The 12,989-nt window shown below is 28.6% G+C and overlaps 4 protein-coding genes across 14 annotated transcripts; 1 reads left to right on the top strand and 3 right to left on the bottom strand.

The window, feature by feature from the left end:
- Positions 1–65: 65 nt before the first annotated feature.
- Positions 66–3,102, bottom strand: LOC126917604 (sulfhydryl oxidase 1-like). Of its 2 annotated transcripts, none has more exons than XM_050724657.1 (3): positions 2,739–3,102; positions 2,145–2,397; positions 66–2,060 (listed from the first exon to the last, which is right to left on the bottom strand). In XM_050724657.1, the coding sequence occupies exons 1-3, from the start codon at positions 3,016–3,018 to the stop codon at positions 650–652; spliced, it is 1,944 nt and encodes a 647-aa protein (XP_050580614.1). In that variant the 5' UTR covers positions 3,019–3,102; the 3' UTR covers positions 66–649. The 2 variants fall into 2 exon arrangements, with proteins under 2 accessions (XP_050580614.1, XP_050580615.1); XM_050724658.1 differs by having other exon boundaries at positions 2,726–2,897.
- A 490-nt stretch (positions 3,103–3,592) lies between these two features.
- Positions 3,593–7,543, bottom strand: LOC126917607 (transformer-2 protein homolog beta). Of its 6 annotated transcripts, none has more exons than XM_050724669.1 (5): positions 7,377–7,543; positions 6,392–6,898; positions 5,863–6,077; positions 5,683–5,777; positions 3,593–4,824 (listed from the first exon to the last, which is right to left on the bottom strand). In XM_050724669.1, exons 1-5 carry the CDS (start codon positions 7,389–7,391, stop codon positions 4,814–4,816), a joined length of 843 nt encoding a protein of 280 aa, XP_050580626.1. In that variant the 5' UTR covers positions 7,392–7,543; the 3' UTR covers positions 3,593–4,813. The 6 variants fall into 6 exon arrangements, with proteins under 6 accessions (XP_050580626.1, XP_050580624.1, XP_050580627.1 ...); XM_050724667.1 differs by having other exon boundaries at positions 3,593–4,178; XM_050724670.1 differs by having other exon boundaries at positions 5,683–5,774.
- A 588-nt stretch (positions 7,544–8,131) lies between these two features.
- LOC126917606 (interferon-inducible double-stranded RNA-dependent protein kinase activator A homolog) lies at positions 8,132–12,746 on the top strand. 5 transcript variants are annotated; one of them, XM_050724660.1, is made up of 8 exons: positions 8,133–8,345; positions 8,565–8,659; positions 9,118–9,442; positions 9,776–9,896; positions 9,981–10,275; positions 10,732–10,881; positions 11,006–11,117; positions 12,536–12,746. In XM_050724660.1, exons 2-8 carry the CDS (start codon positions 8,648–8,650, stop codon positions 12,670–12,672), a joined length of 1,152 nt encoding a protein of 383 aa, XP_050580617.1. In that variant the 5' UTR covers positions 8,133–8,345; positions 8,565–8,647; the 3' UTR covers positions 12,673–12,746. The 5 variants fall into 5 exon arrangements, with proteins under 5 accessions (XP_050580621.1, XP_050580617.1, XP_050580619.1 ...); XM_050724659.1 differs by having other exon boundaries at positions 8,134–8,345; positions 9,761–9,896; XM_050724664.1 differs by lacking the exon at positions 10,732–10,881 and having other exon boundaries at positions 8,132–8,345.
- On the bottom strand, positions 11,245–12,212 carry LOC126917609 (5-formyltetrahydrofolate cyclo-ligase). Its single transcript, XM_050724675.1, has 4 exons — positions 12,049–12,212; positions 11,688–11,943; positions 11,512–11,559; positions 11,245–11,432 (listed from the first exon to the last, which is right to left on the bottom strand). The coding sequence occupies exons 1-4, from the start codon at positions 12,157–12,159 to the stop codon at positions 11,260–11,262; spliced, it is 588 nt and encodes a 195-aa protein (XP_050580632.1). The 5' UTR covers positions 12,160–12,212; the 3' UTR covers positions 11,245–11,259.
- Positions 12,747–12,989: the final 243 nt, after the last annotated feature.

Genomic DNA, 12,989 nt, shown 5'->3' with positions numbered 1-12,989 from the left:
TATTACAATAAATGCCTTTTAACAAAATAGTGGAAGAATTTGATTTTAATATCTACACATAAAAATTTGATTCAGTTTATAATATATTTGTCTAAGGATTGTCGATTTTACATACATAAAGATTTAATAATTGTAATAATTTATATTAAACATAATATAATTGTACATTGGTAGGACTAGTTTTATAATTATTGTTATTATATGATGTTATATAGTGAACTTAAATATCTTTTGCTACATATTTTTCAATTTAATACAATAATGTTAAATGTACAAATATATCGTATTTGTCAATGAACGTTAAATTGTAAAAAAAATGTCCTATGGCAAAAAAGAATAATCTCGTTATAAAATTTTATACATTAAACTTACATAATTATCACTATGTCTTTTCCACTATAATCTCAAATACAATACATTTATAACAAGTAAGAATAAATACATAATATGCCTTATGAATAATGATTTTAGTCAACATCATTTGAAGAAGTAATTAAGATTGTATATCTACCAATATTACATTCTTGTAAAAAAATTGTATGATTAGAAATGATATATGTACAATATATTTATAAGCATAACTATATTTTCATAACTTTGTTATTAATTTTTTAAAGATGTATTCCTTTTTAAGTTTTATATATCTCAATTAACAAAAATAAAAATCACATTTTGCAAGTAAGCTAACGTAATGTCGTTTTCTATAAGTTCTTTTGACTGCAAATTTTATACAGACTAATATAAGTATGATAGCAGATGCAACATATAACACAACACAAATACTTATATCAAAAATTGTAAAATCCCATCCAATTTTCTTATTATTTGTATATTTACTCAATACTAGTCTTTCTTGTCTTATTTTTAACTTATTGCCATTACCATCCTTATGTGTGTTGACTGAATCATAATAATTTATTCCTTTATAACTATACTTTGTTTTAAGGTAATATAAAACATGTTCTTCATTCCAAGTACCATTTTCATATCTGCAATTTGGACAATGTTCAACTGCTGGATATTGAATTTTTTTATGTGTTGGGTCTTCTGTATCATCACCTGACAGTCTTGCATTTACTTCATTATGAGCTGACCACAACCATAAGATACTGTCATTAGCATTAGACACATCAAACATTTTGTTTTTTGAAGCCATTTGGATAAAATGTTGAGCACAATCAGCACATCCAAAAAAGTTTTGTATATATCCATGCATTGCTTCTAATATTTTTCTTGGTTCATGTTCAACATCCTTATTTAGGATAGCAAAATTAACTGTCAACATATGAAACATTGTCCACAGACCACAGGGATACCCACGATATCCTTCTTTACTGCCTTTACATCCAACCCACTTTGAAGGTCCAGAGTACACAGGTGACATTTCTTCTTCTATAGATTTTACTATTTGACTAAATTCCTCCCCAGATATATTATTTCTTTTTTTAATAATATCTCTAGTGATTTCTAGAAAAATGTTACCATATCTCAGAGGAAAATAGTCAGCCAATACATTTAAATATCTTTTCAATGCATCCATTTTTTTATCTTTTATTATTTTATGTAATGGAATTTCATGAGAGATTGAATATCTTAAGGCATTTTCCAAATCAAGTTGGTATAAATGATCTCCACTTATGTCTGTACTTTCTGGCTGTGGTGTTGATTGTAATTGTTTTGGAGCGCTAGTATTTAATTTATGATTTTCATTCTTTATTGCATGATTCTTAATAGGATTTAGCTCATGAATAGTTTCTGCTTTTGAAATCATAAATTCTTTAATTGCATTGAAAACACCTTCTCTTGTAGGTATTCTGATTTTAAGAACTTTTTGTGTCTCATTGCGAGCTAAAACTATCAAACTTGGAAAATTTGTGACTTTGTTTGTCTCACATAATAATTCATTGTCAGATAATACCCTTCTTATTTGTAATGTTGTAATTTTGTGCATATCTAATATAATTTCAGCACCCAAATGTGAATCTGTCCTTTCAAATATTAAGAAGACATATTTTATAGCGTTTGGTATAGCCTTCCAAATATTTGTAGTTTCATAATTTCTATAATATCAAAACATAACAATAATTAGCTCCTATTATTTAAAAGAGTGAATATAAAAAATAAAGAAGTATAAATTGATATACCTGTATGGTGCTATATTAGGCCATGAAATACCTCTTCCTTCCTGTTGTTCTCTTCCTAATAAATCTATTAAACTATGTCTAAGTTCATTAATATCATCATACTTCTCCATCAATAATCCTAATGACGGTGGATGTGCATTTACAGAAAAGTATTTAAGCATGGGATAATGCATAATTTCATACTCTCGACAAATTGGGTTATTATCATCATCGGCACAATCTATTGCAGCAATTACTACAATATCTTTCCATGCTAAAAATATTATTGAAATAAATTATTTGGAAGATATGATTAATCTCATCTATAATACATACTTAAAGATCTTAGATAATACATATTTAGATTTGCCAAAGGTTTCTTAAAAACATACTTGCTTAATAATAATAAGTTCACAATTGTATATATTTACTTAAAGTGCTTTCATAGATTATTATGATATACAGCAAATATAAAAAGCGATACGTTTTAAGAATTATATTAAGTAAGATAAGTTCATACGAATAAATAAGTTATGCGATAGTGATACATTTTTATGTGAATTGTTAATTATTTTATAATCGTTAAAATTGACTTTACTTACCGTATTTACTTACCGTAAATATCATTAGCAAAATCTTTCCACATCGGTGCAAATCGAAGACAGTAACCACACCAACTGTTGTAAAATTCAACTAACCAACCCTTTGTATCTTCGTAAACGGATGACTTAAAATTAGTAACGTTTAAAATAACGACATTATCACTAGTATTATACAATCCTTGTGTAGGTATTTGACTTTGATATGGTTCCTTTGCTACGGCAGCATTACAATTCACTATTATTACACTGATTAACCATAATTTCCATAACAAACTAACGTCAAGACGATCCATGTTTTCTTTTGTCAAATAGAACTTCTACTAATCACCGTCGTATACGACGTGATACTAATGTGCTACCAAGTGCTAGTAATACTTTTATCAAGGTTCAATATATGTATATATGATTTCTGCATAAGGTATGTTCTCATGAAAAATATCACTAACAAAATATTGATAAGTGTCTGTGAGTACATAAATAAATACATAACTATTAGCAAGTACTAATATTAAATGGTTACGTCTCTCTAAAAACTGAATTTGTAGGTGCAATAATATTAGCATATTGGAAGATTTCTTTTATATCATTGACAAACTTTTTAAAGATTATGCATATTATATTATAGATAACTTTGTAGTTATAATTCATACCAAAATGAAATGATAATTCTAAGATTTTCTTACGAATATTCTCTAATTTACAAAACTTTATATTCAATTTTTATTACTAGTTCAAGTCATGAATTTGTTATACTTTTATAATTGTTAGTTTTCATAAGATTCAAATAAAAGTTCAAAAAAATTTTTGGAGATTACTAATTGCCGTAACTATTTATGGTTTTGTAGGTAATAAATGATAGGTAAATAATTTATATTAAAAAAACACTATTTATTAATTGTTTCAATTCGAATTGCCGCTGCTTATTCCTATACAAAGTGAAAACAATAGGATGTTACCCTTAAGGATAAATAGGAGGTTTTAGGATGGTGGAGGGAATAAGGGCGAAGGTATATATGTTTATTTATTATATAACACCTATTTACGGATATATTATTTAACCAAATCAACTGATAAAGAATATGATCGGTATAAACCTTGGAGCAGCTTACGCTCTTCCCTACTCATAAAAGATTTCGATGCTTCTTGAACATTTTCTGAAACGTTCGACCAGTTTCACCCCCAACCACTGGCTTGTCCAGGTCGGGGGCCTGACGATCAACGATTTCTTACTGTCTTGAGGCTTGCAGTTCTTCTAGGCTTGAGACTTCTCAGCCGGTAAGGAATGCGATTCGGATCATATTCTTTGTCACAAGCGCGAAAAACCTTCGGATCTTCGAAATTCGAGCAAGACAAACATCTTCAGATATCTTGTCTTCAACTTTTCAAAACTTTCATTTTTTCAGAGTGAAACTTCAAACTTCCCTCTATCATCCAATACCTCTTGATTCAAAACCTTATAAACAAACAAACAGGTTAGAGAACTTACTTCTATTTTTAATTTTATTTTTGTTTTGTTTCATTCTTTTCTGTATGTCTTTCGGTCTTTCCATATTTTTATACTTTTCTTTTTTATATAAACATTTAGCAATACCACATTTTTTCCTGATTTGTAACACGTTTTAGCAGTTATATTAAAAAAACAGAATGGCTGGAATATAATTTTTAAGCAAAATTGAAATTAAATTGAAATCAAAGAAAGATAGAAACAATTATATTCCAACCTTCACATATTAGCATCATATTATAATACGTAAACCTTATCTTCATAACAATTTCTTAGGAAATGAAACATTGTGAAAATAAGGTTTTGTTTGCGTCCATTCTAACCTTACTCTTTCATGCAAAGAATATACTACACTTCTTTGCATATTAGATTATTTGATTAACTGATATTGTACGATCGTAATTTAAATGCCGTATATTAATTGCATATAATGCAGAACTAGGTAAGGTAAGAATAGTAGTAAGAATGTAGCGTTTGCATTTTTTGACCCGGTACAGTATTGTTAGAAGAAATTTGAGGTCAAAGGGTCAAGTCACACAAATGGTCTCCCAAACACCTGGCCTCTCGCATCACACTCGTGTCACTTAATATCGACCTGAAATTCATTAAGCAACAAAAACTATGATTGTTTGACCCATGTTACGGGTTACACTTAGTTACTACCGTACGATTTATCGGATGCATTCCTTGATGCTCCTGTCTTCCATTCTTGCTAATTTAACTACTTATTTGTACTTAAACATTTTTCTTGAAGTAAATATAAGCGGTCTACGAAAATATGAATCTAAATTAAGAACTTCAGTTATAAGTGAATTATTATACAAATTTCGAAATCACTTACAATTGTGTTCAAATGTGTATTCTGTATATGTAAATATACAGTTTTTCATTCATTAAAATATAGCTATATATATATATACAACACTGAATAGGAGAAATATATTAACACTGTTTAGTATCTTCAGTTTAGTCAAAAAAAGCTAATCTTTGTGAGAAAGCACTTCAAACAGTGAAATTTTATTGCATGCAACTCTTTAAAATATGTTAATGTTTTGTATATTAATAGTTCTGAAAATTCTGAAAATAATTTAAACTAAAATAAAAAACTCAAGTAAAACATTAGATTTCATAGTTGATAAATATTTTAATATTATTTAAAATTTTATAATAAATTCAATATTATATACTATATATGTATATAATAACATATATGATTGACATTTAATTTAATCTTTTATGAATAAGTTTAAAGTATTTTTATAATTTAATGTATTTTTAGGTTCATAAATGCGAATCCTGGCGAATTATACAATATTAAATCAATGAATTTTTGTATTTTGTTAGATCTAGTTATCTTAATTGATTAAATGCTATGTAAATATTTTTAAAGGAGACACATATCCATGTAGACTGCTTATATTAGGTCGTGTGACAGAACAAAAAGTAAACTTACGTGGTGAATAAGAGCGTGATCGAGATCTATCGTAGCGTGAGCGACGGCGATTGTAGTATGGGCTAGGTGAACGTCGATAACTTCCTCTGTAACTACTGTTTAATGAAAGAAAAATAATAGTCTTTCTGTCTTTTTGTAAGTTTCATTTAGGAATTATATCTTAAAAAAATACAAACTCACTCTCGTCTTCTGGGTCCATCCCATCCTCTATCATGTAAATGTGTAGGTTTTCCCATGTAAATTCCTGGAGTTGGTGTGTGAGCTCTTTGTGTAATTGAAAAATCTACCCTTATTCTTCGACCATCAATATCCATCCCTGTGCACTGTTCTTTTGCTACTTTAGCATCTTCAGATGATTCAAAATATACGAAACAGAATCCTCTGGATCGTCCAGTCTAAAATATAAATATTTATGCATCAATATGTTATACGATTTTTAATAAAAATATGAAAAATAAATATATACAAAATTTTGTTCTGTTTGGTTTTTGGATAAAATAAAATGTGACCAGAGGCCTTTAACGTTTTACACAAACTTAATGCATGAACGTTCTAAATCTCTGGTATAATTTACTATTCCCCTTTTCTTTTTTTAATAGTTACGGGGTTGTATGTATATGTGAACATTAATGTTAGATCTTTCAGCAATTAACGTATGTTAGTATGTAAATATTATATTATAGTTTATAAAATGTTAATATTCAAGTACCTTTGCATCAATTACAACTTGTACACGTTCAACAGGTCCATATTTGGAAAAAATGTGATGTATTTGTTGTTCAGTTGTAAAAATGGAAAGCCCAAATACACCCAAGCATCTGGAAGGACATGGATTATCTCTGTTTCCAACATGACGTCGTCTAGATGACATGGGGCTCCGAGAGTGTGAACGATAAATGTTTCTATCATGTTCACGAGAGTAACGGGAACGAGAGTATGATCGAGACCTGCTTCGAGAATATCGACCACCCCTATAAGGAGAACGACTACGACTGCGACTACTACCACGGTGACCAGCACTAGCATATTTGCTACTGCGATATGACTTTCTTCCTCTTGAAACTGAACGGCTTCGTGATCGTGAATATTCTTTCACTGGTCGGTGAGATTCTTTACGTTCCCGTGATTTACGTGATCTTGAATGTGAACGTGAGTCTCTTAAACCTCCATCTGCTGTTCTTGGTCTTCTAGGACTTGCACTACGACTACCACTCCTCTGGAATAAAGAATATAATTTTAGTTCTCTACAGGTATTTTAATTTATTTATGTTTCTTTTACTTTTTAAACTATAAATTCAAGAATGTTATATAGAAATGAAATAAAAAAATAATTTATATTGTAAATTAATTGAACATATTTTGAATTTTCCGAATATTGTTAATTTTAATAATCATGGAGATTCAAACGCTTAACCTTCTAAATTATAGTTAAAACAGAATTGCAATAAATTAGTTGGGTCAACAAATATATTTTATAAAAATAAAAAGGTTAATGACACCACTATCAATAAATCTGCAAATTTTTAATGGTTTAAGAGTAAAATAAGAGCATTAAACTGGTAATATAAATGTGAAACATAGTTGAACGTTGATGGATCGATAATGGCTGTGATCAGCCGCATGTCGTTACGGTCACAATATGTATAAAATTACACGTAAAAGTAATATTTAAAAAAGACAAATGTAATATTTACCTCGATATCACTCATTATAGATCTTCAACTATGAATGAATAGGATAAATGTAGCAAAAACCGGTCAAAATGTTTGGAATAGTGCACTGTAGCGTCCGTATGCAATAATGGCGTACAATCCTTAGACCGTTTCAGCGGGTAACAGCCGGAAGTGATGATACAAGTATACAAATGCGAAACATACCAACATCCGGTGTTGCCAAGAAACGATAGTGAAAATTGAAAATGGCGGTGTATTTCTCAAAATTGCGCCAATTCAAACATAAATAATATTGTAGATTCAGTGTCCCTACAGATTGTTGTATAATGTTCAGATTTTTGTTTTTACCTCATAGTATATTAAATGTAATTTACCAAACTTATGAATTATTATTTATAAGGACATTTGAATCAAACTTCAAAGAATTTTGTTAAATTTGCATTGTATTAATAAAACGTACTAAAATATATGAAACTATTATATTTAAATCATATATAAGCTCAAATTACAATAAATATCGAATTAAAAAGTTATTAATGGGAATTTCGGAAAAAGAAAGATTCATTATATCTTTCATTGGAATAGTATGTTTTGTTTGTTTATTATATCTCCTCTTATATATGTTATGTATTATATTATATTATACAGTTGAAAGAGAGATATTCTAGTAATTTTATATTCTAGGTAAAAAGAATTTATTGTATTTTAAATACGGCAAAACGTGCATTTGTTTCTATAAAACCACACCAGTATGCACCTGCGCAGAAAGATGCGCGTGCTTCCTGCGTCTATAAAAACTGTTCAGATTGCATACTGCGACAGAATCAGAAACGAGGAAGATTCTCCGGTAGTCAGTAAACCATTTTTCTGTCGTCAAACGGATCAAGCTTTTTGTGAGACTTGGATCGGTCACAAAAAGCGGGATTCGCTTTTCGTATAGGAATTGGCCTGTTAAGGAGCCAGTTAATATATATAGAACGTTTGAAAATTGTGAGTAAAGGTAGTGACTTTTTAGATTTTGTGTAGCGGACGATACTGTGACCGATTACTCTATGCTCTTTATCATCGTTTTAAATAGAACCCTGTCAGTGATGAAAGTCGTCATTGGCTCCGTTCTCGGTGAAATCGCAATAAAGTTTAACCTTCGTATTTCGTTATTGAATTTTCAATGCTTTACATACTAGAACTAATCAATGAATTTTATAACAGTCATGGCCGCCAGCCGGTTTTCCTACCGTTTTATACTGCATAGATCTTGTGCTCGTCGTTAAGTACCTTACTAAAATATCAATATGGATTCACACGTTAGTAATAACTTATTATTTTATTTTTCGTTGATTGTAAGGTTATTATATAAAGGATAAATGAACAAAATATATATTAATAATATGATGACATATTATCAGAAAGTTTGCTTTTTCACAAAGAAAATCTCCTTATGTTATGACTTTACAATAAGGGTTATTGATTTGAACATTTAGTAAATAAAAATAATTTGGATGATTTCCAATGCTTGACATCTTTCATTAATCTAAAACCCTTTAATTGTTTGTTTAATAATATGAAGTTTATGATATAGAACTTAATGGAATGATAATAAGTAATGTTTAAAAGGAAATTGTATAATTGAATGAATACATAATTTCATGTTTGATAATTGAAATATGTTATGAATAAAAGATATGATTTTATTACTTATTATACTTTTTAAATCGAATTTTTATTAAAGATTATATATATAAAAATATATTGTATTTTATAGATTGCAGAAATGGAGGAAATACATCAACCGCAACAGGTTGGGCCTAATATGATGGCCACTGTAGGTGGGATTCCTAATCACTCAAATAATGTTAGTCGGCGTAATCGAATCCGATCAACAATACACAGTTTGATGATAGGAAAACGTACAATAAGTGAGGCCGCTCAATTGGAGATGAAATCATTGTCCAACAAAACACCAATTTCTATTCTTCAGGAATTGCTTTCTCGTAGGGGCACGACACCAAAGTATGAGTTAATACAAGTAGAGGGTGCTATCCATGAGCCTATTTTTCGTTACCGTGTTACTGTTGCTGATGTTGTTGGTTTGTATCTAATTTTGATAATGCAATATTTATTTTTCAACTCATTGATTTAAATTAGGATACATTCATTCTAAGATAGCAATTGAAACTAGCATTATAATATATATTTTTACTTAAATATAAGTCATAATCATTAAATATAAGTAAACTATAACTTTGAGTTGAACACATAGTTTCAATAGAGGTTAAGTTAATGTTTGTTTTATTTACTTTAGTATTATTTAGTGTAGTATTATAAATTTACTTTTATATAGAAATTAATTACACATTTACATTGAACAAAAGTGTAAAATGATAAGTATCTGATGATTGAAGTAGATCCAATTGTTTCAGCAATGGGGACTGGAAAATCAAAAAAGGAGGCAAAGCATGCTGCTGCAAGGGCTGTATTGGATAAGCTGTGTAGACTAAATAGTGAATCACCAGATTCTCCACTTCCAAATAATCTATCAGAGTAACAAATATATATTAACAAACATATATTTTTGTATATAATTTTTTATATATTTATGTGTTTAATTTAGTTTATTTTATACAGTTCTGAGAACTTACAAGAATTATCTGGATATGGAGAAGAAAAAATAATTACAAATCCAATTGGAGCATTACAAGAAATGTGCATGTCACGTCATTGGCCTCCACCAAAATATACAATAGAAAATGAAGAGGGCTTGCCACATGAGAGGCAATTCACAATTGTCTGTTCTGTTTTAAAATATCGGGAACATGGCCAAGGAAAAAGTAAGAAAGTTGCAAAAAGGCATGCAGCTCACAAAATGTGGCAAGCCTTACATTATATGAACACAGAAAGCTCTAATATAGATGAAGATGAGGTAAGACTATTTTGTTTGCTTATGTATATATAAAATAAATTTATTATAAAATTATAAAGTATAATTTTATATATTTTTTATACATTTGGTATGATGCAATAATATTAAAATATTGTTTATATAAGTTGTGTAATTGTATGTGTATTGTTTTTGTTGTGTATGTGTGTGTATGTTTAGTGAAGTGGAAGTGATTTGGCACTGGAAACAGTATTATAAAATACGAGCTACCTTCCTGATCACCTTGAATCTATAACGGATAATTATTAATATTTCAATTACACATTTTATATGTGTATTTGTATCGTAAGTCATTTACACAACAGCATGTTTTTAACAATAACATGCTTGGATCATTTCCACTTCATTTTACTCTTAATATATGTGCAGTTATTGGAGAACTTTCTTCAATGATACGCATTTAATTAAATTCTTACATATATTAATTGTCCGTTATAGGTTTTACAAAGAAATGCAAATGTGAGTGCCCGTTATGCTGATTTGAAAGGTAGCAAAATTTCAACATTAACTACTATTCATAGCCTTAAGGTTTCACAATTTCATAAAAGTCTGAAGTCATCCACTGGTGTTAAACTATTTGAATTACAGGTTTGTAATACAACTAATTCAATCCTATTGGTTTTACTTTGTTTCAAAGTATAAAAATAAAAAAGCAATTTGATTAGATTTTTTAATTTCATTAAATTTGCTTCATTGTTTCTTTTTGTTATAGAATGCATATTTGAATGATGGTGATGTAAATTTGGTACAGTTCTTGCAAGAAATTGCTTCAGAGCAGCAATTTGAAGTAACTTATGTTGATATTGAGGAAAAGTCTATCAGTGGTAAGTTATTCATTTTTCTTTTTGTTAAATCAAATTTCATCAATTTATATTAGTTAATATATTTTTATATTTAACTTATTTATTAGAAAATATAGTTAAATTAAGAACATGAATTACAAAACGTAAATTTTCTCATAATAAATTATTTTTCTGTAAGTACAAGATCCAAAAGTATATCATTTTCAGATGTAGGAATATCTTCACATATTTGTTCATTAAATGCTAGTGCAATTAAGTGCGGTATTTTTTGTTGTTTCTTTAAACATAAGTCCAAAAATTTATCATAATAACCCATTCCATGTCCCAAACGTTTTCCTAATTGATAATACATATTATTGTAATTTTTAAAAATTAAAGCTTTTTCAAATAATCTATACAAGCTAAACTTACTTACCATTAGCAGTAAATGCAACACCTGGTATAAGTATTAAATCTAATCCTCCTAAAATATATAATTTTATAAAATATTAAATTTTGTATCTTGTTAGTTTTAATGAATTTAGAAAATATCAATAATATTATAATCTAAAATGGAGCATGATTGTATGCATTAATTATTTCAGGTTTTACCAGTTTGTAATGCGTTTTCTCTAAGTTCATTAACATTTGGTTGTTTAATATTCCATTTGGTCAATGGTAGTGTTTCATAATCTTGCATTGAAAGTAGTTTAACCATTTCCATTTCTTTTCCTTTATACCTAGGAACGAATACGACTTTTTTTCTTTCAAATATATATTTTAATATTTCAATTGTGTCAATTTCATCTTTTGTGCTTAGATATAAGGAAATTCTTGTGCTTTCTCGAAACTGTGGTAGAGAACATAGCTGTGCATGCAGAAATATATTTGTCATAAAGAGTTTCAGATAAAGATATAACATAACCTCTTCTTTATATTATGAATATCTTGATTATTTCTTTAATATACTTACTTTATCAAATACCTTCATTGATTGTCTTTGTTTCTCTTCAGTATTAAGTTGTGTAATAATATCTTTCATTTTTTTACGTAAAGCACTTTTAGCAGATTTTATTCCAGCCATAATTTTTATCAATATGCACCTCTTACAAAAAAAGAACTCTAGAAAACATGTGTATAACCTATGACATAATTATTATACATCACAATTATCTGTAATCTATATTTAGGTATTATTCATATATCTTTCTTAAAATAGTCCTGTATCTTATCTAAATGTTCAAAATTTTTAAGTTTACCAATTATCTTCATATATCAGCTATATCATATTTCATTTATTTGAATGTTCTAATACTTGTGTTGCTTTCTTTCATATTGTTCATTATAATTAGAGCATTAATTGAAGAATTATTAATTAAAAGTAATGTTTTGATTATTATTTCCATTATATGTAAATATATATGGATTGGATTAGATGAATGTTTCGCTCCTTATTACAGGTAAATACCAGTGCCTTGTGCAGTTGTCTACCTTGCCAGTAGCAGTTTGCTATGGTTGTGGTGTTACTAGTAAAGATGCTCAAGCTAGTGCTGCTCAAAACGCTCTGGAATATCTTAAAATCATGACCAAAAAGTGAGCCAGCGCTTTGCTCCTGCCAGCTGTCACTATCAATTGTAAATCACAAAATAATTTACTGTCCAAAAATCAAAATAGCAGTGCAGATTCCAAAATTTTATCAAACAATCAAGTAGCGGATAAGAGTAAAAGTCAAAAGCTCGATCACGTGGGGAACAAAAGTAGATTATCAAAGCCATCCGTCAGAGCAGTAAACACTGCAATGGGGAATAAAGATGCTACATTGAGTACAATCACCACAACATCAACTGTTACAGTTTCTTCAAATAGAATGAATTCATCTATAAAAAAGAATAGTGGAAACAACGAGAATTTAAA

Source organism: Bombus affinis, chromosome 6, assembly GCF_024516045.1.
Source record: "Bombus affinis isolate iyBomAffi1 chromosome 6, iyBomAffi1.2, whole genome shotgun sequence".
Lineage (NCBI taxonomy): Eukaryota > Metazoa > Arthropoda > Insecta > Hymenoptera > Apidae > Bombus > Bombus affinis.
Note: the sequence above shows the minus strand (reverse complement) of the source record. Positions and strands in the feature narration are given on the sequence as shown.